At 43.8% G+C, this 27387-nt stretch overlaps 1 protein-coding gene across 1 annotated transcript in view; it reads left to right on the top strand.

The window, feature by feature from the left end:
• The first annotated feature begins 22354 nt into the window (after positions 1 to 22354).
• The window catches only part of cox10 (cytochrome c oxidase assembly factor heme A:farnesyltransferase COX10), a 68185-nt gene continuing 63152 nt past the window's right edge, over positions 22355 to 27387 (top strand). Inside the window, exons 1-2 of the mRNA XM_029765059.1 lie at positions 22355 to 22471; positions 27053 to 27198. Coding sequence (XP_029620919.1) covers positions 22441 to 22471; positions 27053 to 27198 — 177 coding nt within the window. The 5' untranslated portion in view covers positions 22355 to 22440. The remainder of the gene's footprint in view (positions 22472 to 27052; positions 27199 to 27387) is intronic.

The raw sequence follows: 27387 nt of genomic DNA, 5'->3' as shown, positions 1-27387 counted from the left end.
CTCCACATCCTCACCTTATACTCCAGAGAGAGGTGGCTTCACCCCTCCCACTCCCCCACCCAACTTCCACCGAACCCCCACCACGCCCCCTGAAGCAGCAAGGCTCCGTTGTTGGACAAATACAAGCCAATTTGAACTTGTTAGGGTAGATAAATAACATGTGTACAGACTGATGGGAAAGCCACATTGAAGCAAGCCAGGGGTTACAGTACGCATGCAGGCAATCTCTCTGGACGGAAGTGGAGAAATATGGAGACATTGCTGTGACCCCAGCAGAAACCTCATGTGCTGTGGTACTTTTCCCTCTCTTCCTTTTGACAAATTTGTGGGCCCTTCGTTGCAACGTTTCCCTGTGCGTGGCCTCAAACCCTGGACTGACAGTGAGAGTTCAGCCAAACCAAATAGACCACGAACAGAATAGTGGCTCTGGGGTAACCCTTTTAGACCCAGTATGGAGTATGGTTCTGGCTTATGGGCTGGACTCGTTGATCCTAGAGGTCCACAGGCTGTCACCTTCTCCAGCACCACATGGAACTGCCCTCAAGGCCCTCCACCCAGTTACAGCCACAGGTCCAGCTAGCATCCAAACCAAGATAATAAAGTGAAATGAAAGAAAACAGTCTCGTTCTCACCCAGTTCATAAAACAGAAGAGAAACCATTTCAAGTGAAAACAGCCAAATAAAGGACTAGTAGATTGGAGACAGATGGACAATTAATTTTCCTCTGAATGACCATTTCAGAGACATTATGATGAGATTCATTCAAGAGATCCAAATCACAGGAGTATGCTAATACAGGAGTAATAGAGGCCTAGTTCCCTAATTTTGTGGGGGGGGGGGAATAAATAAAATATATATACAGTACAGTCAAACGTTTTGACACACCTACTCATTCAAGGGTTTTTCTTAATTTTTTACTATTATCTACATTGTAGAATAATAGGGAAGACATCAAAACTACGAAATAACACATATGGAATCATGTAGTAACAAAAAAAGTGTTAAACAAATGAAAATATATTTTATATTTGAGATTCTTCAAAGAAGCCAACCTTCGCCCCGATGACAGCTTTGCCCACTCTTGGCATTCGCTCAACCAGCTTCACCTGGAATGCTTTCCAATAGTTTTGAAGGAGTTCCCACATATGCTGAGCACTTGTTGACTGCTTTTCCTTCACCATGCGGTCCAACTCATCCAAACCATCTCAAATGGGTTGAGGTCAGGGGATTGTGGAGGCCAGGTCATCTGATGCAGCACTCCATCATCCTTCTTGGTCAAATAGCCCTTACACAGCCTGGAGGTGATAGTCCCACTAAGCGCAAACCAGATGGGATGGCGTATTGCTGCAGAATGCTGTGGTAGCCATGCTGGTTAAGTGTGCCTTGAATTATAAATAAATCACAGACAGTGTCACGAGCAAAGCACCCCCACACCATCACACCTCCTCCTCCATGCTTCACGGTGGGAACCGCACATGCGGAAATCATCCATTCACCTACTCTGCTTGGTTGGAACCAAAAATCTCAAATTTGGACTCATCAGACCAAAGGACAGATTTCCATCAGTTTAATGTCCATTGCTCGTGTTTCTTGGACCAAGCAAGTCTCTTCTTATTATTGGTGTCCTTTAGTAGTGGTTTCTTGGCAGCAATTCAACCATGAAGGCCTGATTCACACAGTCTCCTCTGAACAGTTGATGTTGAGATGTGTCTGTTACTTGAACTCTGTGAAGCATTTATTTGGGCTGCAATTTTTGAAGCTGGTAACTGTAATGAACTTTTTTTTAAACTTTATTTAACTAGGCAAGTCAGTTAAGAACAAATTCTTATTTACAATGACTGCCTACCCTGGCCAAACCCGGACGACGCTGGGCCAATTGTGCGCCGCCCTATGGGACTCCCAATCACAGCCGTTTGTGATGCAGCCTGGATTCAAACCAGGGTGTCTGTAGTGACACCTCAAGCACTGAGATGCAGTGCCTTAGACCGCTGCGCCACTCGGGAACTGCAGCAACGGTAACTCTGGGTCTTCCTTTCCTGTGGCGGTCCTCATGAGAGCCAGTTTCATTATAGCGCTTGACGGTTTTTGCGACTATTTTAAGTTCTTGAAATGTTACGGATTGACTGACCTTCATGTCTTAAAGTAATGATGGACTGTCGTTTCTCTTTGCTTATTTGAGCGGTTCTTTCCATAATATTGTCACGCCCTGATCTGTTCACCTGTCCTTGTGATTGTCTCCACCCCCTCCAGGTGTCGCTTATTTCCCTGGTGTATTTATCCCTGTGTTTCCTGTCTCTCTGTGCCAGTTCGTCTTGTATGTTCAAGTCAACCAGCATGTTTTTCCCATGGTCCTGCTTTTCTATTCTCTTTTACTAGTCCTCCCGGTTTTGACCTTTGCCTGTTTTTCTGAAGCTACTTCAGGACCTTCTGGAAGGGCTTTGTTCCCTGACGGAACGCCACGACCAGGGGTTTAAGACTATTATGCAGCAAATCAGGGAGTTAGCTCATAGGCAGCCTAAAACCTCCGAAAACCCCCAACCACTCAGAAACTTTTTCCCTGTGAGTGGTGAGGTTGTACAGCCTACCCCGGCTCCCCGAGTACCCTGCTTACCTCCTCTGGAACGATGCTCTGGGGATCCTGGTACCTGCCGGGGTTTTCTTTCTCAATACTCACTTATTTTTGAGCTACAGCCATCTTCGTTTCCTTCAGACCGATCTAAGATAGCATATATTATTACGCTAATGTCGGGAGGGGGCTCTCCTGGGTGACAGCTGTTTGTGAGCAACAATACGCCATTTGTCATAATCTGGAGGACTTTATGGCAGAGGTGAGAAAGGTTATCGATTCTCCGGTATCCGGGAGAGAGGCGGCCCATAAACTGCTGGATCTACGTCAAAATTCTCATAGTGTGGTAGACTACGCTGTTGACCTTCGCACGCTGGCCGCCGAGAGTGCCTGGAACCCGGAGTCCCTTTTTGATACCTTCCTTCACGGACTATCTGAGGAGATAAAGGATAAGCTAGCCGCCGGTGGACCTTGAATTGCCGGTGGACCTCAGTTCCCTCATCGCCCTCACCATTAAAATTGATGGGCGGCTAAGGGAACGCAGGAGTGAGAGGAGGTCTGGCCTGGGTCACACTCGTTCATCTGCAGTGGCTCGCTCATCTTCAAAGGAATCCAGAAGTCCCTGAAGGCTATTTTTCCAAGAGGATCTGAAGCCACCCAAGCTCCCTCGAGAATCATCAGCGACGGGTGAGTCAGATACTCCGGAATCTATGCAACTGGGCAGAGCTAGATTATGGCCTAAGGATCGTTCACATAGGCTGAGTTCCAACAGCTGTCTGTACTGTGGGGCTGCAGGACATTATATAGCCACCTGCCCAGTTAAGAGACCTATCTCTATAGTAGGCACAAGTACTCTGGTGAGCCAAACTAGGAATCTACTTAATCCCATTAACCGTACTCCCTCCTTTGTTACACTGCTGAGGCTTTACAGCTGCTTCTCATTGAGTCGCCCCAGGTTCCAGTTGTTTTGGTATTTTTTTGGCTTAAAAAAACACAACCCCGTTATTGATTGGACCACAAGTTCAATCGTGGGTTGGAGTCTGTTTTTCCATTCCCATTGCCTCAAAGCAGGTTAGTCTTCCCCGAGACAACCTCCTCAGGACTTAAGTCAAGTCTCGGATTTCTCCACCGTCCCCACAGAGTACCACGACCCCCTGGAGGTTTTCAGCAAGGCACGGGTTACTTCTCTTCCCACGCATCGTCCTTTTGATTGTGCCATTGATATCCTCCCAGGCACCATACCAACTCGTGGTAGGTTATATTCTCTATCTGGGCCAGAGACCAAGGCCATGGAGGAGTACATAGAGGAGTCTCTGGCTACTTTCCAAGCTAGACCTTCGGAATGCCTACCACCTGGTTCGAATTACGCGAAGCGAAGGCGATGAGTGGAAGACAGCATTCAACACAGCCAGTGGACATTATGAGTACCAGGTCATGCCGTTTGGACGCACCAATGCCCCTGCTGTCTTCCAGGCCCTGGTAAACTATGTGCTCCAGGACATGCTAAACCAGTTTGTGTTCATATACCTTGATGACATCCTGTTTTTTTCCCGGTCTGCCCAAGAACATGTTCTGCATATCAGACAGGTCCTTCAGCGCCTCCTGGAGAACCAATTGTTTGTAAAAGCTGAGAAGTGTGAGTTTCACCGCTCTACCATCTCCTTTCTGGGATATGTCATTGCTGAGGGAAATGTCCCGATGGATCCTGGAAAGGTGAAAGCAGCGGTGGATTGGCCTCAACCCACGTCCAGGGTGCAGTTGCAACGTTTCCCAGGTTTTGCTAACTTCTACCACCATTTCATTCGGGGTTACAGCACCCTGGCGGCCCCCCTCTCTGCACTCACCTCTCCCAAAGTTACGTTTACATGGTCTCCAGCTGTCAACAAAGCCTTGGTGGACCTGAAGCATCGGTTCACAACAGAACCCATCCTCATCCATCCGGACCTGTCCCGTCAATTTGTGGTTGAGGTTGATGCTTCTGATGTTGGAGTGGGGCCCATCCTGTCCCAGCTATCTGCCCAGGAACAAAACCTTCATCCCTGTGCCTTCCTGTTCCATCGACACAACTCTGTAGAAAGAAACTATGACGTAGGTAACCGAGAACTCCTGGCGGTCAAGACGGCACTGGAGGAGTGGAGACACTGGTTGGAGGGAGCTGAACATTTGTTTTTGGTCTGGACTGACCACAAGAATTTGGAATATCTCTGCACAGCCAAGCGCCTTAATTCCGGGCAGGCCCAGTGGGCTCTGTTATTTACTAGGTTTAATTTCACCATCTCCTACCGCCCAGGGTCCAAAAATGTGAAGCCGGACGCTCTCTCCCGTCTCTACTGTTCCACTGCCACTCCCTCTGAATCTGAGACCATCCTCCCTGCCTCTTGTTTGGCGGCTTCTGTTGTTTGGGGAATTGAGGCTCTGGTCCACAAGGCTCAGCATAATAATTATGGTTTGATTTATCACGGGGTGCTGCAGCACTCTCAGCACCCCTACTTCCTGCGGATATGTGTTCTTCTGGGATATAAAGCAGAATTGAGAGACAAGACACACAAGCACACAGGCACACTTTATCGATGTGTAAAACAACAGAAGCCCTGTTTGGAGGTTTCAAATACTTCATTGCCTCAAAATACTTTGGCCAAATGTCATCATGCCTCCCTTTTCCCTCCTCCATAAGATGAAACCAAGACAAGAGACAATCCCAGCCTCAGACTAATTCCATGGCTGATTCCGGAACGGTGCCATCATCTCCAACAGAAGAAAAGGGGGGTGGAGGGTGGGATAGCCGTTCCATTTGACACCCTGTAGTTGACGAGCTCCAGCGGCGCCAGCCGGGAGGCTTGTTAGACAAACTCTGACAACAAGATGCTGCCCTTGAAAATCAATTATAAACAGGGGAGCTTCCCTCCCTCCCTGGCCTGACCTGGCTGCATCTGTTTCTGCTTGGGACTTTAGTAGCAGCCAGTCACTGTCTGTCTGTCTCTGTCTTCTAACCCCTTTTTTAAAGATCAGACTCCACATAACAGCAGTTGAAATGGCCATCCCCAAGGGATTAGTGATGGCACTTAAGCCTGTGGGACAGTGCTTGTAAATCAGGCAGGATGAACTGGGGCGATGACAGGTCCAGGAGGCCAATGTTACTTCACTGGGCCATTTATTAGAGGGGTTTACATGCACATACACACGCACACACATAGCGGGGGGGGGTCCTCCTCATTATCTGTGCTCAGTGCTTTCTCTGCTGCATTGGACGTGTAAAACAAAAAACACCAAATAAGTTGGACTGTTGGGCGTTGTAGAATGCCATATGGGGTGCTGCTCTGGACTGGAGTTAGACTTAGAGAGGCCCCTAAGTATTGAAGTCTATTAATGGCCCTTCAGCACTTTGCTTACACAACCTGGGGCCAAAGTTACCTTCAATTGATTCAACATGTCACCTTTTCACCGCAGAGCACCAGGGATCTGTGTTTAAATTAACAAGCTGGGTAAATTCCTCTGCCATTTGAAATTCGCTATAGAGACCCCCTTTTCCCGTTGGCCGCATCGATTTCACAGCAACCCAGACAACTGAAGAGACCCTAACATAGTCCTGGCCCATCAGTCTTCCTAACGACTGCTTTCCCATGTTTGTTCACCTTTAATCTCAATGGTGCTGCACATTTGGGCAAGGTTGGTCTCCTGCTAGGGAGAAATTAGTCCCCCCCACAAAATAACTCAAACCAAGATATTAGGCTATAGCCGTCTCAGCAATAGCATGCAGAGTATAGGCCTACGCAGCCCTGCCCAGACATATTACTTTGTTTGTCATAAATTAATAGAAGTTAATCAGAGGTTATCCGATGACCAATAGAGGATTATTTTATTTTTTACATTAGATTTTCCAAATGTGCTTATAGTTATTTTCCAACACACACTATCTTAGTGCTTTCATTTGTTTTCATAAGAGCTGAGCGGGTAAATATTTCTTTATGAATATTCTCTGAGAGCTGCAATGTTTGTCACGATCGTCGTAATAATTGGACCAAGGCGCAGCGTGAGTAGCGTTCCACATCTTTATTATAATGTGAAACTTAGCAAAATACAAAAACAAACGAACCGTGAAGACAGTGAAGCGCAAATAGGCACCTACACAAAAACAAGATCCCACAAACACAGGTGGGAAAAATAACTACTTAAATATGATCCCCAATTAGAGACAACGATTACCAGCTGCCTCTAATTGGGAATCATACAAATCACCAACATAGAAATAATAACCTAGAACCCAACATAGCAATAATAAACTAGAATACCCCCCAGTCACGCCCTGACCTACTTCACCATGGAGAAACAATGGCTCTCTATGGTCAGGGCATGACAATGCTCCAGTCTTGTTTACCCCGAAGACGCCAACCTGGCAAATTCGTCTTGCAAAGAAAATATGTACCGCCTGCACCAGATGTGTTTTCCGCTTTCACTGACATAGCCTACAGTACATCCCCTCAGCAAACTGTTAAATTACGGTGGTGAAAGACTGATCCGTCACCACTCCGAAATGTCCAAATCTCAATACATGCTATAACACTTTACGGGCAACTCTTGTTTCATTGTCTCCCAAAGAGGATGTTTACAGTCTTTTTCAAGACGCTAAAGTGGCGTGATAAAAGAGCTGCACATTGAGACCACCGTCAGCTGTGGATGAAATCATTGTATAGGCCTTTTGAGAGACTCCTTGTGTTGAGCAGACCTTTCCAATTCAACCTATTGTTCTTGGGCTTGTGGGCATTGTTTTTCCACACGGTGCCCATCTGTTCTTGAGGTCCTGGAACTGCCTCGCTGTCGACCCAACAGCTTGAAGAGAAGAGGAGGAGAAGAGGAGACCCCACATCACAGAAAGGAGAGGAGGAGAGACCCCACATGACCCTACATCACAGAGAGGAGAAGAGGAAAAGGGAGGAGAGAGGAGGAGGCGAGGAGACCCTACATCACAGAGAGGAGAGAAGAGGAGGAAAAGGGAGGAGAGAGGAGGAGGCGAGGAGACCATACATCACGGAGAGGAGAGGAGGAAAATGGAGGAGAGAGGTGGAGATGAGGACAACCTACATCACAGAGAGGAGGAAAGGGGAGGAGAGAGGAGGAGGCGAGGAGACCCTACATTATGGAGAGGAGGAAAGGGGAGGAGAGAGGAGGAGGCGAGGAGACCCTACATCACAGAGAGGAGGAAAGCGGAGGAGAGAGGAGGAGGCGAGGAGACCCTACATTACGGAGAGGAGGAAAGGGGAGGAGAGAGGAGGAGGCGAGGAGACCCTACATCACAGAGAGGAGGAAAGCGGAGGAGAGAGGAGGAGGCGAGGAGACCCTACATTACGGAGAGGAGGAAAGGGGAGGAGAGAGGAGGAGGCGAGGAGACCCTACATCACAGAGAGGAGGAAAGCGGAGGAGAGAGGAGGAGGCGAGGAGACCCTACATACCGGAGAGGAGGAAAGGGGAGGAGAGAGGAGGAGGCGAGGAGACCCTACATTATGGAGAGGAGGAAAGGGGAGGAGAGAGGAGGAGGCGAGGAGACCCTACATTACGGAGAGGAGGAAAGGGGAGGAGAGAGGAGGAGGCGAGGAGACCCTACATTATGGAGAGGAGGAAAGGGGAGGAGAGAGGAGGAGGCGAGGAGACCCTACATCACAGAGAGGAGGAAACGGTATGAGAGAGGAGGCAAGGACACCCTACATCGTGGAGAGGAAGAGAGGGTCTCACAGAGGAGAGGATGAGAGGAGGAAGAGAGGGTAAGAGAATAGAGTACAGCAGGAGGAGAGGAGACCCCACAACACAGAGAGGAGAGGAGGAAGGGGGAGAGGAGGAAGTGGAGGCATGTCTGGGTTTCTGACCTCTACAGAGCTTCTGTCTTCCCTCTGTCGAGCATCTCATGCAATTATCCAATCTTTGTTAGACAATTAGAGCCATTACTCTTCAAATGTTGAGAAAATAAAGGGTTGCTAGAATGTGTCTCTTTATCATGTAAAGCTATATAAATTGTCCCTGTGCTCCACATAAGTATGCCATGAAGACTGACATTATAGCCATATTTGTCACCAAGGGAAGATATTATCACCTGAATAAATTAGAATGAAATCTCCACAAAGTACCTTAAATCTAAACCATTCAGGTCAACAACATAGACCATAGTACTACCTCTCCTTTTGCCCTCATGGCCAGCCAGGGAAATGGGGAGATCTGAATGCTGGAAATCATTTCCCTATGGCTCCTCTCCTCTATCCAAACCTTCGTATTGCATTGGACCAGTATGAATTATTCCTAAATGATATAAACAAATATTATTCCCATCATGGGCTGGGGGAGGCGGAACAGCCAGCTCTGCTCCTCATGGTTATGAATGAGTCTGGTTGTTAATGTTAATGTGAGAGGCCCGATAACGTTCTACTGGGGCTGTATGTCACTCATCACATCTGGGGGGGCGGCTATACTGAAACTCCAGGGTCTGAGGTTACAGCTCAACACACATCCACAGCATGCAGATATGGTTTAAACTTTGGACACTCCACAACTTTATTCCAGACATCATTAGAGAGGTAATATGAAACAAGACAGGAGACAATATGAATTCCACTGCAAAAAAAAAAGTGGTGTATAACAAAGTAATAAAACATTTTATCAAACATATCAAAATCACACAAAAGAGGTTGACCGGTTCAGAGCCAAATCAAATCTTGTAGTACAGCACATAATCATTATCTCCTGTAATAAAGGTTGTGTGAAGCTGGGTCTGGGATGGCTGTGTCCCAAATGGCACCCTATTCCCAATGTAGTGCACTACTTTTGACCAGGACCCATAGAGCTCTGGTCAAAAGTGCCTGGTCAAAAGCGGGAATAGGGTGACATTTGGAATGCAACTCTAGTGTGTATTGTTGGCATTCATCAGTCCCCTGCATCTTGATGGAGCAACCAGATTACATGGTGTAATCTTGCCAGGGAAAGAGGAGAGGAGAGGAGGGGCCATGCAGCAGGAAGCTGTAATGAATGAGATGAATCAGGGAAATGGGATGGCTGGATTGGGATGGGATGCCCGGATCTGATTGGATTACAGCACAGTGCCTTTTGTGCTCAATGAAACCATCTACGATCATATAAAAGATCCACAGCATGATGGTGTAAGATACAAGATGGTTGATACTGGACATTTCAGCAAAACAATTTGATAATGAAATAAACAAATAGGATCATACCTAAGTACATGTATACAAAAAGTAGCCTATTTACTGTAGGCCTAGCTATACATTGGCTGAAATAAATACATAATTTAGGATAGATTCCAATGGTAACAACTCTGTAGTAACAGTATGCTCAGTTGGAACCTATTGATTATTACAACACTTTTCCTTTAAGACTACTTTCACTGAGTCTACTTTCTGCTATCATAATCATGTTGATAACCCAGCCAAATAGGCTATTTCTCATAACAACACATGGAAACATTGCAACGTCAGCAAAGACTAGCCTACACTTTTATACTAGCCTACACTTTATATACTAGCCTACACTTTATATACAGTGTGTATCAGAAGTATTTACCCTCCTTGGATTTCTTCACATTTTATTGTGTTACAAAGTGGGATTAAAATAGATTTAATAATTTACTGATATACCTTGATTAGATAAGTATTCACCCCCGAGTCAATACATGTTAGCAACACCTTTGGCAGCGATTACAGCTGTCAGTCTTCTTGGGTAAATCTCTAAGAGCTTTGCAAACCTTGATTGTGAAATATTGGCCTATTATTATTTTCTAAATTCTTCAAGCTCTGTCAAGGTGTTGGGGATCTACTCTTGCCATAGATTTTCGAGCAGATTTAAGTTAAAAGTGTAATTTAGAAACTCCAGTGTAGATTTGGCCTTGTGTCGTGGGTTAATGTCCTGCTGAAAGGTGAATTTACCTCTAGGATTTTGCCTGTGCTTAGATTAATCTTGTTTCTTTTTATCTTGAAAAGCTCTCCAGTCTTTGTTGATGTCAAGCATACCATACCATGATGCAGCCACCACCATGCTTGAAAATAAGGATGTAGTTACTCAGTGATGTGTTGTGTTGGATTTGCCACAAACATAAGGCCTTGCATTTAGGCCAAAAGGTGTATTCCTTTGCAATGATTTGCAGTATTGCTTTAGTAATACTATTTAACTTTAGGATGCATGTTTTGGAATATTTTTTATTCTGTATATTTGTATTCTTCTTTTCACTTTCATTTAGGTCATTATTATGGATTCACTTCAATATTGTTGATCCATCCTCAGTTTTCTCCCGTCAAAGCCATTGAACTCTGTAGCTGTTTTAAAATCACCAATGTCCTCATGGTGAAATCCCTGAGCAGTTTGCTTCCTGTCCTGCAGCTCAGGTCAGAAGGACGACTGTATATTTTCTGTGTCTGAGTGGTTTAATACATCGTCCACAGGATAATTATTAACTTGACCATGCTTAAAGAGATATTCAATGTTTGATTTGTTCTTGTTGCCCATCCACCAATCACTGCCCTTCTTTAAGAGGCTTCATGAGACAAGTTGGTGCCGAAGATGGATGCCCTATTGCTAGCTAGCTCCCAGCCAACTTAGCAGTCTTTTGTTTCTTTTAGTGTTATTGTGTACTTTATTTGAGTAGACAGTTTCTACACTCAGAAAAAAGGTGCTAGAACCTAAAAGGGTTATTCGACTGTCCCCATAGGAGAACCCTTTGAAGAACCCTTTTTGTTCCAGGTAAAACCTTTTTGGTTCCATGTAGAATCCTTTCCACAGAGAGTTCTACATGTAACCCAAAAGAGTTCTACCTGGAGCAAAAAAGGGTTTTAGCTGAAACCAAAAAGGGTTATCCTGTGGGGACAGCCGGAGAACCGTTTTATTCTAATGAGTGTAGTATTATTTCCTATGACCTACAAGCTTGTTTCTTTTGTATTTTTTGATTACATTTTGTTTATTTGTGTACTTTTTTGATATGTAACTGCATTGTTAGGAGCTAGTAACATAAGAATTCGCTGCACGCGCTATAACACCTGCTAAACTGTGTACGCGACCAAAAAAATTAGATTTGAAAAGCTTCCTGGTCTTGTAGTTGGATCTTTGCTTGAAATTCAATACATGACTGAGGGACCTTACAGATGTATGGGGCACAGAGGAAGGGGCAGCCTTTCAGAAATCATGTCAACCCCTATTATTTCACACAGAGTGAGTCCATGTAATTTATTATGTGATTTGTAAAGCCAAATTTTACTCCTGAACTTATTTAGGCTTGCCTAAACAAAGGGGGTGAATACTTATGGAACAACTTTATCTTAGTTAATTCATTTTTATTCATTTGAAAAAATGTGGAGCAGTCTCTTTTGTCACGTCCTGACCATGGTAAGCTGTTATTTTCTATGGTAGGTTAGGTCAGGGCGTGACAGGGGGGTTTATTCTATGTGTTCTATTTCTATGTTCTTAGGTTCTAGTTATTGTATTTCTATGTTGATTTGTTTGGGATCATCTCCAATTAGAGGCAGCTGGTCCTCGTTGTCTCTAATTGGAGATCATACTTAAGTAGGGGTTTTTCTTCCTGGGTTTTGTGGGTGATTAATTTTTGAGTAGTGTTTGTTTCTCCTCTGTGTCACGGTTTGTTGTTTTGTCTATTCAGTTATTTTGATGTATTGCATAGTTTCACAGAGTAAATAAAATGTGGAACTAGACACACGCTGCACTTTGGTCCTCTCCTTTTGACAGCCGTGACATCTTTTCACTTTGACATTATGAAGTATTTTGTGTAGACTAATGACCAAAAGAAAATCACGTATGTTGAGGGAGCTCGCAAATAAGCATTTCATTGCACCATTTTCACTGTATCCTGTGCATATGGCAAATAAACTTGATTTTCACCTACACAGTATATTAGGCTTTATTGTTATGTTTTCTGCCCGAACCCTTGTGTTACTATAGAAGTTAACTGAGGCTGCAAAGTCAAGGCAGGAAAGGAGAGAGCTGAGGATATTAATCAGGCAGCCACCATTGGCAGCCCAGGCCATCAGGATGATCACACACATAAATAACAGGCCAAGCAGTGGGGCTACACAGAGGACATGCAAGGGCAGGGAGGCAAAAGGCCAGCCATTGAATTAGAAGGCAATTTAGAGTTAAACGAATCCCATCTGCAACTCAGATTTATTGGACAGCGACAGGGTTTGCCTGGTTGGTAAGCCACTAGTTCAGTTCCAACAAAATGAAAAACCAACTGATATATCTAAATAAACAGGTGAACTTGCTGCAACAAATATGTTGTTTGATCTGGAACAAACAGTAGATGTGTTACCTTTGATCGGTTGAGTAAATCCATCAAACTCATCAGCCCTCAAACTCAACTCTGGACCTCGAAGCCAGTTACACTGCATTTTTTAATTGTTCCCCTCTAATCAGGGACAGATTTAGTCCTGGGACACCAGGAGGGTGCAATTAATTATCAGGTAGAACAGAAAACCCTCGTAAGTTAATAGTTGAATAGCCCTGATCTACAGTAACGGACGGGATAAGACTCGAAGTTATCATGACTATAGGAATTTATATGATTGGCTTGATGGCTAAACAAGGGATTCAAGTGATCATGTTCAATAATAATATCTGGAATATTTGTCAAATAAATAGACTGAATTAAAAACGACCGGTTCTGACTTTTGAGAGTATAGAGCAGGGTTTCCGAACTGGCGGCACGTGGACCGAATTTGTCCCGCAGGTGGTTTTATTTGCCCCCCAAGTTTTCTGAGCAAAACAATTCAAATAGAAATCTTTTTTATTAATATAATTTTTTATTGTTGGACATAAAAGACTGTAGAAACACCAGGAAATCAGCTCTAATTGATTTTAATTTAAGAAATCTGTTCAAGTATTCCCACACATAATTTTTTTTTTTAAACTTTCAAATCAGTTAAAAACAAATTGTTATTTACAATGGTGGCCTACAGTACACCGGCCAAACCCGGAAGACGCTGGGTTGGGAGCCCTATGGGACTCCCAATCACGGCCAGTTGTGATACAACCTGGATTCAAACCAGGGTGTCTGTAGTGACGCCTCAAGCACTGAGATGCAGTGCCTTAGACCGCTGTACCACTCAGGAGTGTAATAATAGAGAGACACGTGATAGCATACAAATGTAAGCAAGGTTTGAAATGATTATGTTTTAGTCAAATATTATATCTGTTTGGGCTTCTTGCGGTCAATTTGCAGTCTACAAATGATTTGTAATTATGTTCCGGCCCCCCGACCATTTGCTTAAGAAAAAATCAGCACGCAGCTGAATCTAGTTGATGATCCCTGGTATAGAGAAGAAGAAAAAAAACGAATAATTTTGAAATACAGTGCATTTGGAAAGTGTTCAGACCCATTGCCTTTTTCCACATTTTGTTCATTCACAGCCTAAAATTGATTAAATCGTCCCCCCCATCAATCTACACATGTTACTCCCGAATGACAAAGCAAACATTTTTTTTTTGAAATTTTAGCAAAAAAATAACACAGAAAATATATCACATTTACATAAGTATTCAGACCCTTTAATCAGTACTTTGTTGAAGCACCATTGGCAGAAATTACAGCCTCGAGTCTTCTTGGGTATGACGCTACAAGCTTGGCATACCTGTGTTTGGGGAGTTTCTCCCATTCTTCTTTGCAGATCCTCTCAAGCTGTGTCATATTGGATGGGGAGTGTCGCTGCACAGCTTTTTTCAGGTCTCTAGAAATGTTTGATCAGGTTCAAGTCCGGGCTCTGGCTGGGCCACTTCAGGACATTCAGAGACTTGTCCCGAAAACACTACTGCGTTGTCTTGGCTGTGTGCTTAGGGTCATTGTCCTGTTGGAAGGTGAACCTTCACACCAGTCTGAGGTCCTGATCACTCTGGAGCAGGTTTTCTTTAAGGATCTCTCTGTACTTTCCTCTGTTCATCTTTCCCTCGATCCTGACTAGTCTCGCAGTCCCTGCCACTGAAAAAAATCCCCACCGCATGATGCTACCACCACCATGCTTCACTTTAAGGATGGTGCCAGGTTTCCTCCAGACGTGACGAACATTCAGGCCAAAGAGTTCAATCTTGGATTCACCTGACCAGAGAATCTTGTTTCTCAGAGTCTGAGAGTCTTTCGGTGCCTTTTGGCAAACTGCTGTCATGTGCCTTTTACTGAGAAGTGGCTTCCGTCTGGCCACTTTACCATAAAGGCCTCATTGGTGGAGTGCAGCAGAGATGGTTGTCCTTCTGGAATGTTCTCCCATCTCCACAAAGGAACTCCGGAGCTCTGTCAGAGTGACCATTGGTTTCTTGGTCACCTCCCTGACCAAGGCCCTTCTCTTCCGATTGCTCAGTTTGGCCGGGCGGCAAGCTCTAGGAAGAGTCTTGGTGGTTCCAAACTTCCTCCATTTAAGAATGAGGGAGGCCACTGTGTTCTTGGGGACCTTCAATGCTGCAGAATTCTGTCTTGGTGCTCTACGAACAATTCCTTCGACCTCATCACTTGGTTTTTGCTCTGACATGCATTCTCAACTGTGGGACCTTATAAACACAGGTTTGTACTTTCCAAATCATGTCCAATCAATTGAATTTACCACAGGTGGACTTGAATCAAGTTGTAGAAACATCTCAATGATGATCAATGGAAACAGGGTGAACCTGAGCTCAAATTAGTGTGTCATAGCAAAGGGTCTGAATACTTATATAAATAAGGTATTTCTGTTTCAGATTTTTTATAAATTTGCAAAAATGTTTTAAAAAAACTGTTTTCGCTTTGTCATTATGGGGTATTGTGTGTAAATTGATGACAAAAATATATAAACTCAGCAATAAAAGAAACGTCCTCTCACTGTCAACTGCGTTTATTTTCAGCAAACCTAACGTGTAAATATTTGTATAAACATAACAAAATTCAACAACTGAGACATGAACTGAACAAGTCCCACAGACATGTGACTAACAGAAAATGAATAATGTGTCCCTGAACAAAGGGGGGGTCAAAATCAAAAGTAACAGCCGGTATTTGGTGTAGCCACCAGCTGCATTAAGTACTGCAGTGCATCTCCTCCTCATGGACTGCACCAGATTTGCCAGTTCTTGCTGTGAGATGTTACCCCACTCTTCCACCAAGGCACCTGCAAGTTCCCGGACATTTCTGTGGGGAATGGCCCTAGGCCTCACCCTCTGATCCAACAGGTCCCAGACGTGCTCAATGGGATTGAGATCCGTGCTCTTCACTGGCCATGGCAGAACGCTGACATTCCTGTCTTGCAGGAAATCACGCACAGAACGAGCAGTATGGCTGATGGCATTGTCATGCTGGAGGGTCATGTCAGGATGAGCCTACAGGAAGGGTACCACATGAGGGAGGAGGATGTCTTCCCTGCAACGCACAGCGTTGAGATTGCCTGCAATGACAACAAGCTCAGTCCAATGATGCTGTAACACACCGCCCCAGACCATGGCGGACCCTCCACCTCCAAATCGATCCCACTCCAGAGTACAGGCCTCGGTGTAACGTTCATTCCTTCGACGATAAACGCGAATCCGACCATCACCCCTGGTGAGACAAAACCTTGACTTGTCAGTGAAGAGCACTTTTTGCCAGTCCTGTCTGTTCTAGTGATGTGGGTTTGTGCCCATAGGCGACGTTGTTGCCAGTGATGTCTGGTGAAGACATCACCTTACAACAGGCCTGTAAGCCCTCAGTCCAGCTTCTCTCAGCCTATTGCGGATAGTCTGAGCACTGATGGAGGGATTGTGCGTTCCTGGTGTAATGTTTGGATGTACCAATCCTGTGCAGGTGTTGTTACACGTGATCTGCTACTGCGAGGACGATCAGCTGTCCGTCCTGTCTCCTTGTAGAGCTGTCTTAGGTGTCATTGCAATTTATTACCCTGGCCACATCTGCAGTCCTCATGCCTCATTGCAGCATGCCTAAGGCATATTCACGCAGATGAGCAGGGACCCTGGGCATCTTTCTTTTGGTGTTTTTCAGAGTCAGTAGAAAGGCCTCTTTAGTGTTCTAAGTTTTCATAACTGTGACCTTAATTGCCTACCGTCTGTAAGCTGATAGTGTCTTAACAACCGTTCCACAGGTGCATGTTCATTAATTGTTTATGGTTCATTGAACAAGCATGGGAAACAGTGTTTAAACCCTTTACATTGAAGACCTGTGAAGTTATTTGGATTTTTACAAAATATCTTTGAAAGACAGGGTCCTGAAAAAGGGACGTTTCTTTTTTCGCTGAGTTTTATATTTAAGCAATTTTAGAATAAGGCTGTAATTTAACAAAATGTGGAAAAAGTCAAGGGGTCTGAGTACTTTCCGAATGCACTGTATTAAGAAAAGTAAAGTGTATCGTTATCAACTTGGAATATAAAAATAGAGCAGAAAATAGGCTTATCAATAAGTGATAGGTCTGCAATCTACTTTGTTGAACGCAAAATCTAAAGTAAAGAAACATTTTTACTATAAGTTTATGGCAGTGTGCTCCAAGTATATACAGTGCCTTGCAAAAGTATTCACCCCCCTTGGCATTTTTCCTATTTTGTTGCCTTACAACCTGGATTTAAAATAGATTCTTGTGGGGTTTATATCATTTGATTTACACAACATGCCTACCACGTTGAAGATGAAAAATATTTTGCATTGTGAAACAAACAAGATATAAGACAAAAAAAATGAAAACATGAGTGTGCATAACTATTCACCCCCCCAATGTCAATACTTTGTAGAGCCACCTTTTGCAGCAATTACAGCTGCAAGTCTCTTGGGATATGTCTCTATAAGCTTGGCACATCTATCCACTGGGATTTTTGCCCATTCTTCAAGGAGAAACTGCTCCAGCTCCTTCAAGTTGGATGGGTTCCTGCTGGTGTACAGCAATCTTTAAGTCCTACCACAGATTCTCAATTGGATTGAGGTCTGGGCTTTGACTAGGCCATTCCAAGACATTTAAATGTTTCCCCTTAAACCACGCACGTGTTGCTTTAGCAGTATGCTTAGGGTCATTGTCCTGCTGGAAGGTGAACCTCCATCCCAGTCTCAAATCGCTGGATGACTGAAATCGCTGGATGACTTACCTCAAGAATTTCCCCGTATTTTTCTGCCATCCATCATTCCTTCAATTCTGACAAGTTTCCCAGTGTCTGCCGATGAAAAACGTCCCCACGTCATGATGCTGCCACCACTATGCTTCACTGTGGGGATGGTATTCTCGGGGTGATGAGAGGTCTTGGGTTTGTGCCAGACATAGCGTTTTCCTTGATGGCCCAAAAAATGTATTTTAGTCTCATCTGACCAGAATACCTTCTTCCATATGTTTGGGGAGGCTCCCACATGCCTTTTGGCGAACACCAAACGTGGCTTGCTTATTTATTTCTTTAAGCAATGGCTTTTTTCTGGCCACTCTTCCGTAAAGCCCATCTCTGTGGATTGTATGGCTTAAAGTGGTCCTATGGACAGATACTCAAAACTCCGCTGTGGAGCTTTGCAGCTCCTTCAGGGTTATCTTTGATCTCTTTGTTGCCGCTCTGATTAATGCCCTCCTTGCTTGGTCTGTGAGTTTTGGTGAGTGGCCCTGTCTTGGCAGGGTTGTTGTGGTGCCATATTCTTTCCATTTTTTAATTATGGATTTAATGGTGCGTGGGATGTTCAAAGTTTCTGATATTTTTTTGTAACCCAACCCTGATTTGTACTTCTCCACAACTTTGTCCCTGACCTGTTTGGAGAGCTCCTTGGTCTTCATGGTGCCGCTTGCTTGGTGGTGCCCCTTGCTTAGTGATGTTGCAGACTCGGGGGCCTTTCAGAACAGGTGTATATATACTGAGATCATGTGACAGATCATGTGACACTTAGATTGCACACAGGTGGACTTTATTTAATTAATTATATGACTTCTGAAGGTAATTGGTTGCAACAGATCTTATTTAGGAGCTTCATAGCAAAGGGGTGAATACATATGCACGCACCATTTTTCAATTTTTTATTTTTAGAATTTTTTTAAACATTTCACCAATTTGGACTATTTTTTGTATGTCCATTACATGAAATCCAAATAAAAATCTATTTAATTTACAGGTTGTAATACAACAAAATAGGAAAAACCCAAGGGGGTGAATATTTTTGCAAGGCATTGTATAAGGAGGAGTTGGCAAAAGAGCAGAAACAAACAACAGTAGACTTCATTGAAATCAGGACCATCAAGTTTCACATGAATTGAAGGGATACTGCAAGATTCTGGCAATTAAGATGATCTACTTGCCCAGAGTCAGATGAACTCGTGGATACCATTTTTATGTTTCTGTATGGAGTATGAAGGAAGTTAGAGGTAGTTTCGCAAGCCAATGCTAACTTGGAATTAGCGCAATGAGTGGAAGTCTACAGGTACGCTTTTTTGTTTTCTTCTAGGACATCAGGCATGTGATCTACATTGGCATGTATTCATGGATGCCAAGGCAAGCCAGGCTTCCCCAAAATGTATTTAAAAAAAAATACATACAATAATTTATCTTTCATCTCTCTATGTTTCATAATTGTCCTTCAATTCGTAAGAGGCTGAATGTATCTCACCGGAGAAAGCATCCCAGCGAGTAAAACAGAGCCCATCTGTCTCTGTATGTACAGCCCATCTATCTGATGCTGTCTGGTCAAAAAGAGTATTACATTGTTCCCGCCGTAATATTGAAAAATTGAAATAATGTGTATTGTTGCATCTCCTTGTGTTGTTGTCCTCGTCATGTAGGCTATACATGCACTCCAGCGGACAGATAGCGCTGTTGGCTAGAGCGCACCTGACAATACTAAAGTGGGCACACTCACTGTATTACGCATCACTTTTTGTGAGAAAATCATCAGTAGAGTTGAAAATTCAATGGAAACAAATGGGGATTTAAGTGCAAAAGGTATTTTTTTGTGCACTGCATCACGACACACAGCCTTTTATCAGCAACAGGTCAATTTGATGGAAACATCTCTGGTGGGAAAATGTGCATAATGTTTCATTGCAGATTTTTGAATATTTGCATTAAAATCTGTCGCCAATTGGATGGAAACCTAGCTACTGTGTCTTCTTATTGTCTCGGCCTTAGGCCTATATCACGGTGGCAAGGCATATGAACTAACAGGATTTATAGTGCAAACAATGCAATAAGGCTTTTTTTCTGGCTCGGCTTCCCCAGTGATTTTACCCATGCACCGCTACCGGACGTCAGGACCGGAAGATTTTAAAACTTTAAACAAACTAAACTTTAGGTTTCCCCTTTTTCCCTGTGTTGGAATTTCTGTTTCTTGTTGTCAATGGTGTGCTCTTTTTCAGGCAAGGCCCATGTAACCTAGTGGGCACATAATTTCACTAACTCAATAGCACTAACTCAAAAAAGTTCTGGGACACTGTAAAGTCCATGGAGAATAAGGGCATCTCCTCCCAGCTACCCACTGCTCTGAGGCTAGGAAACACTGTTACCACCAATAAATCCACTATAATTGAGAATTTCAATAAGCATTTCTCTACGGCTGGCCATGCTTTCCACCTGGCTACCTCTACCCCGGTCAACTGCCCGGCACCCTCCACAGCAACCCGCCAAAGCCCCCAACATTTCTCCTTCACCCAAATCCAGATAGCTGATGTTCTGAAAGAGGTGCAAAATCTGGACCCCTACAAATCAGCCAGGCTAGACAATCTGGACCCTTTCTTTCTAAAATGATCTGCAGAAATTGTTGCAACCCCTATTACTAGCCTGTTCAACCTCTCTTTCTTATCGTTTAAGATTCCCAAAGACTGGAAAGCTGCCGCAGTCATCCCCCTCTTCAAAGGGGGTGACACTCTAGACACAAACTGCTACAGACCTATATCTATCCTACCCTGTTTTTCTAAGGTCTTCGAAAGCCAAGTTAACAAACAGATTACCGACCATTTCGAATCCCACCGTACCTTCTCCTCTATGCAATCTGGTTTCAGAGCTGGTCATGGGTGCACCTCAGCCATGCTCAAGGTCCTAAACGACATCATAACCGCCATCGATAAGAGACATTACTGTGCAGCCGTATTCATCGACCTGGCCAAGGCTTTCGACTCTGTCAATCACCACATTCTTATTGGCAGACTCGACAGCCTTGGTTTCTCAAATGATTTCCCCGCCTGGTTTACCAACTACTTCTCTGATAGAGTTCAGTGTGTCAAATCGGAGGGCCTGTTGTTCGGACCTCTGGCAGTCTCTATGGGGGTGCCACAGGGTTAAATTCTCGGGCCGACTCTCTTCTCTGTATACATCAATGATGTTGCTCTTGCTGCTGGTGATTCTCTGATCCACCTCTACGCAGACGACACCATTCTGTATACTTCTGGCCCCTCTTTGGACACTGTGTTAACTAACCTCCAGACGAGCTTCAATGCCATACAACTCTTCTTCCGTGGCCTCCAACTGCTCTTAAACGCAAGTAAAACTAAATGCATGCTATTCAATCGATCACTGCCCGCACCTGCTCGCCCGTCCAGCATCACTACTCTCGACGGCTCTGACTTAGAATACGTGGACAACTACAAATATCTAGGTGTCTGGTTAGACTGTAAACTCTCCTTCCAGACTCACATTAAGTATCTCCAATCCAAAATTAAATCTAGAATCGGCTTCCTATATCGCAACATTCATCAGACCACAGAATCTTGTTTTTCATGGTCAGTGTCTTTCGGTGCCTTCATGCTGCCAAACATACCCTCGTAAACTGACCATCCTACCGATCCTCGACTTCGGTGATGTCATCTATAAAATAGCCTCCAACTCTCTACTCAACAAATTGGATGCAGTCTATCACAGTGCCATCCGTTTTGTCACCAAAGCCCCATACACTACCCACCATTGCGACCTGTACGCTCTCGTTGGTTGGCCCTCGCTTCATACTCGTCGCCAAACCCACTGGCTACAGGTTATCTACAAGTTTCTGCTAGGTAAAGCCCCGCCTTATCTCAGCTCACTGGTCACCATAGCAGCACCTACTTGTAGCACGCGCTCCAGCAGGTATATCTCACTCGTCACCCCCAAAGCCAATTCCTCCTTTGGTCGTCTTTCCTTCCAGTTCTCTGCTGCCAATGACTGGAACGAACTGCAAAAATCTCTGAAGCTGGAGACTCATATCTCCCTCACTAGCTTTAAGCACCAGCTGTCAGAGCAGCTCACAGATCACTGCACCTGTACATAGCCCATCTGTAAACAGCCCATTTATCTACCTACCTCATCCCCATAATGTATTTATTTATTTATCTTGCTCCTTTGCACCCCAGTATCCCTACTTGCACATTCATCTTCTGCATATCTACCATTCCAGTGTTTAATTGCTATATTGTAATTACTTCGCCACCATGGCCTATTTATTGCCTTAACTCCCTTATCTTACCTCATTTGCACTCACTGTATATATACTTTTTTTATGTTTTGTTTTTTCCATGTAACTCTGTGTTGTATGTGTCGAATTGCTATGCTCTATCTTGGCCAGGTCGCAGTTGCAAATGAGAACTTGTTCTCAACTAGCCTACCTGGTTAAATAAAGGTTTAATAAAAAATAAATAAAAAAATGCTACATCATGAGCTGTCACTACTTACTAATAAAAAAGAAAAGGACTAGATGTGCTACATGAGTGTTTGTCTCTGTTCAGCGTTATAACACCTGCCAGTGTCACATGTGTTGTGTGTTAAGGTGCACGTATGACTTTAAATGATTATGACTAAATTATGCGTTCAAATGAGGTGTCTGAAGTCATCTGAAATGCGCTTGCGCAGTCTGTCTCACCGGAAGGGATTCCCACGCTCAGACGAGGTCAAAATGGCGACTTGCTACATGTGAAGAGGACATAAGGGAGCCGGCTTTATGCTACAAAAACATGTACAAATCGACATGTAGCAGACTCACAGGTGAACACATAGATAATGTGCTTATCATTCTGATGCACCCGAATAAAATGTTACTTATTCTGCTTTTGTGGGTCGAAAATACCCACGTTTGCTCGGTTAGGTAAGCTTGCTAACATAAAACTGTTAGCTATGTGTACCGGTATGTTATGTAGATGTCTGTCAGTTAGCAATGCTGTATGACCTTCGATTTAATCCAGCCAATGTGTGCCAATCTATTCTCGAATAAATCTCGATTCATCTAGTCATTTGACTTATCGCTAGACACATCGTGTGGTGTTGCAGTGCCAGCAACAAACCCGTCAATTATGCTTTGCGTTGAAGAGTTATCTAGCTGCCTGGCTAGTTAATGCTAGCACCATACAAGTTGCTGACGTTAGCTGGGCTATCTGTAACTCGATACCCCATTAACGATATCTTCTGCCCATAGGTATTTTGTTAAGCGCCCCGACGCTTGGTCTAAACATTAACACGCATCGTTTGCGGTACGGTTTGGGAAATATAAGGAGCATATCTTTAATATCAGCAGAAATAATAATAAAGTAACATTACTACACACCTTTTTATAATGTTAGTGTTCCCACACGGCATATTTCCATTTTAGTGTTTGTTTAGGAAACAAAGACGGTAGACTGAGTGGCCTACAGTACCTGTGCAAATTACAGTGCCTTCGGAAAGTATTCAGACCCCTTGACTTTTTCCACATTTTGTGTAGTTACAGCCTTCTAATATAACCGATTAAGTCAAGTAATCCTCGTCGATCTGCACACAATGCCACATAATGACAAAGCGAAAACAGGTTTTTAGAAATGTTTGCTGATTTGTTAAATAAAAAACAGATACCTAATTTACATAAGAATTCAGACCCTTTGCTATGAGACTCGAAATAGAGCTCAGGTGCATCCTGTTTTCATTGATCATCCTTGATGTTTCTACAACTTGACTGGATTCCACCTTTACAATTCAATTGATTGGACATGATTTGGAAAGGCACACACCTGTCTATATAAAGGTCCCACAGTGCATGTCAGTGCAACAACCAAGCCATGAGGTCAGGGAGATGACCAAAAACCTGATGGAAACTCTGACAGAGCTCTAGAGTTTTTCTGTGGAGATGGGAGAACCTTCCAGAAGGGCAACCATCTCTACAACACTCCACCAATCAGGCCTTTATGGTAGAGTGGCCAGACGGAAGCCACTCCTCAATAAAAGGCACATGACCGCCTGCTTTGAGTTTGCCAAAAGGCACCGAAAGACACTGACCATGAAAAACAAGATTCTGTGGTCTGATGAAACCAAGCTCGAACTCTTTGGCATGAATGCAAAGCGTCACGTCTGGAGGAAACCTGGCACCATCTCTTCGGTGAAGCGTGGTGGCAGTATCATGCTGTGGGGATGTTTTTCAGTGGCAGGGATTGGGAGACTAGTTAGGATCGAGGGAAAGATGAACGGAGCAAAGTACAGTGAGATCCTTGATGAAAACCTGCTCAGGACCTCAGACTGGGGTGAAGGTTCACCTTCCAACAGGACAACGACCCTAAGCACAAAGGCAAGAGACCTAGAGGCACCTTTTCATTATAATGTTGAAGAAAATGTGTTCCTATCGTGTGAGGAATGTGATTGCTTGCCTAATAAATGTTAGCCAGCTAGCTAATGTTTAGAATTATAATATTTTTTTGGGCTAGACTTATGCTAACCCGTTTGCAGTCCTTTTAGCGTTGCTTGCTGGCTAGTTAGCTACAGTATTTGGCTACTGCCGTCAGTGTTTATCATATTTTGCCTATTCCACCATTTGTAGAATGCATACTGGCATTTGAATATAGCGCGGGAAAAGGGAATCTGGACACGGTAGACACATTTAAATGTAGGTGTAGAGGCATTACTCGTTCGGAATTCTATGATCAGAATACTAAAGCTGCATGAACTGTTAAGTCTAGACACGGCTTGAGGTGTGGCTAAGGTGTCTGGTTCTGGAATTATTTCAGCCTCCTGAGTTTGAAAAGGCACTGTTGTGCCTTCACCACACTTTGTAAAGGGACCATTTCAGGTCATCAGTGATGTGCACACCAAGGAACTTTAATCTTCTGACCCACTCCTCTGTGGCCCCATCGATGTGGATGGGGCGCGCGCTGTCTCCTGTAGGTGTATAGATTGATGCTATACATCGTTTGACATGTTTCTACAAACCAAACTATAGTATAACTTTTTGGACTTTTCGTCTCAACAAAATGCGCGAGCATGGCACATTTGGATAACTCGTCTGAATGCGTGAACAAAACAGACGTATTTGGATATTAATATGGACGTTATCGAAACAAAACAAACATTTATGGCGGAACTGGGATGCCTGGGAGTGCATTCCGACGGAGATTATCAAAGGTAAGTGAATATTTATAACACTATTTCTGACTTTTTTTGACTCCAACATGGCACCTTTCTATAATGGCGGTTGTTGTTCTCTGAGCACTGTACTCAGATTATTGCAAAGTGTGCTTTCTCCGTGAAGCTTTTTTCAAATCTGACACAGCGGTTGCATTAAGGAGAGGTGTATCTATAATTCTTTCAATAACTGTTCTATATTTTATCAACGTTTATGATGAGTATTTCTGTAAATTGATGTTCTCATTCACCGGAAGTTTTGGGAGGCAAAACATTTCTGAACATTACACGCCAATGTAAAATGGGGTTTTTGGATATGAACTTGATCGAGCAAAACATACATGAAGTCCTATGAGTGCCATCTGATGAAGATCATCAAAGGTTAGTGATTAATTTTAGCTGTATTTCTGGTTTTTGTGACGCCTCTCCTTGCTTGGAAAATGGCTGTGGTTTTTCTCGTTTACGTGCTGTCCTAACATAATCTAATATTATGCTTTCGCCGTAAAGCCTTTTTGAAATCGGACACTGGTTAGATTAAGGAGAATTTTATCTTTAAAATGGTGTATAATAGTTCTATGTTTGAGAAATTTGAATTATGAGATTTGTTGTTTTAAATTTGGCGCTCTGCTATTTCACTGGCTATTGAATAGTGTGTCCCACAGGTGGGATGGTCACATCCCACATACCCAAGAGAGGTTAACTGACTTGCCTAGTTAACCTTTAATTAATAAATAAATAAAAAATAACAGCTGTGCATATGTCCTTCCACAGAGGCGTGACATGCTGGAGTGACGCTTCTCTATGCAACTGTTGATCAGTAGGCTGTAACTCTCGAACGGAAGGCAAACAGTTTGTCATCTGTAGCACCATAGACTCCACTGATCAGCCAAAACAAGCTCAATAACTCAATGCATACACATACTCCTATTGAATATGCATTCACATGTATTGGGAGTAAGCCTATGCCATCTAAATTTCCCTAGTTTATCAAGAGATTTGCAACTCAAACAAAAGTATTACCGTTATGTAATTTTGGTAAAAACAAAGTCAAATGTATTGTTTGATTTAAAAATGTATGTAATACATACAAGGCTGTCTGGGAAATGTTTGTCTTCAACATTGTCAAATGTAATATTGAATTTCGTCCTAAAATATTGTCCATCAGTTTCCTAGACCCCCGAGGGTCAGCGTGGCGGAGGTGTTGTTGCCTACGTTCATCACATGGGCTTGGCCTGTCAGGAAGTCCAGGATCCAGTTGCACAGGGAGGGGTTCAAGCCCTGAGCTTAGTGATGAGCTTGAAGGGCACTATGGTGTTGAAGGCTGAACTGCATTCTTACATGGGTATTCCTCTTGTCCAGGTGGGTTAGGGCATTGTGTAGTGCAATGGCGGTTGCGTTGTATGTGGACCTGTTGGGGCAGTATGCAAATTGTAGTGGATCTAGGGTGTCAGGTAGAATGGAGGTGATATGGTCCTTAACTAGCCTCTCAAAGCACTTCATGATTACAGAAGTGAGTCCTACAGGGTGATAGTCATTTAGTTAATTTACCTTCGCTTTCATGGGTACAGGAACGATGGTGGACATCTTGAAGTGGGACAACGGACTGAGAGATTGAAAATCCCTAAACATTCCAGCCAGCTGGTCTGCACATGCTCTGAGGACAATGCTTGGGATGCCTTCTGGGCCGGCAGCCTTGCGAGGGTTAACATTCTTAAATGTCTGATTTACTGTACGTCGCCTACAGAGATCGGGAGCACACAATCCTCGTGAGTGGCGGACCACGTCAGCGGCTCAGTGTTTAACTCGAAGCGGGCGACGGCGTTTCGCTTGTCCGGAAGCGAAGCTTTGGTGTTTGATGTGGCTGGATTTCCCTTTTATAATCCGGGATTGTCTGGAGTTCCTGCCACATGCGTCTCATGTTTGAGCTGTTGAATTGTGACTCCACTTTGTCTCTATACTGACGTTTTGCCACTTTGATTGCCTTACACAGGTCATAGTTCTTCCAGAGCCAATTCGCTTTTAAACAAAACCATGTAAGGTCCTTGGACTATAAGGAGAAACGTTAGGCTCCTTTAGTCCATTGTTGGGCTAACCTCTGTTATAGCAGAGAAGCATAACTTACTTTTCTAGCAAGTCCTCAACAGTGGACATTTTGGCCAGATGATGCATATTCATGTCATGAACAGGTTTGTTTTGTGTTTATAGGTGTGGTTGGTGTGAGTGTGAACCAGAAACTACTAGGTCGAAATGCCATTAGAAATCACAAGAGTGCTCGCAGCCTCATCCAGATGTCCAGGAGAGACCCATCACAATGGATCACGTTTCAGCACCTCAACTTCTTGAAGCGCCAAGTAAGTCACATGCCGCCCATTTTAGCAGGCAACAACAACACTGTTTTGTAAGTGATAGGGCACAATCTAAGGACAGAATGTTGTCTATCATACCAATTGACTTTTCAGTCCATGCTCATGTAACCTAGTTGGCCTATATGTACCAGGTAATGTCAGGACATGTACACAGGATTAGCTCTATTATAATTG

The sequence above is a fragment of the Salmo trutta genome, chromosome 10 (assembly GCF_901001165.1).
Source record: "Salmo trutta chromosome 10, fSalTru1.1, whole genome shotgun sequence".
Lineage (NCBI taxonomy): Eukaryota > Metazoa > Chordata > Actinopteri > Salmoniformes > Salmonidae > Salmo > Salmo trutta.
The sequence above is the reverse complement of the archived record's forward strand: the minus strand, read 5'-3'. Positions and strand labels throughout refer to the sequence as shown.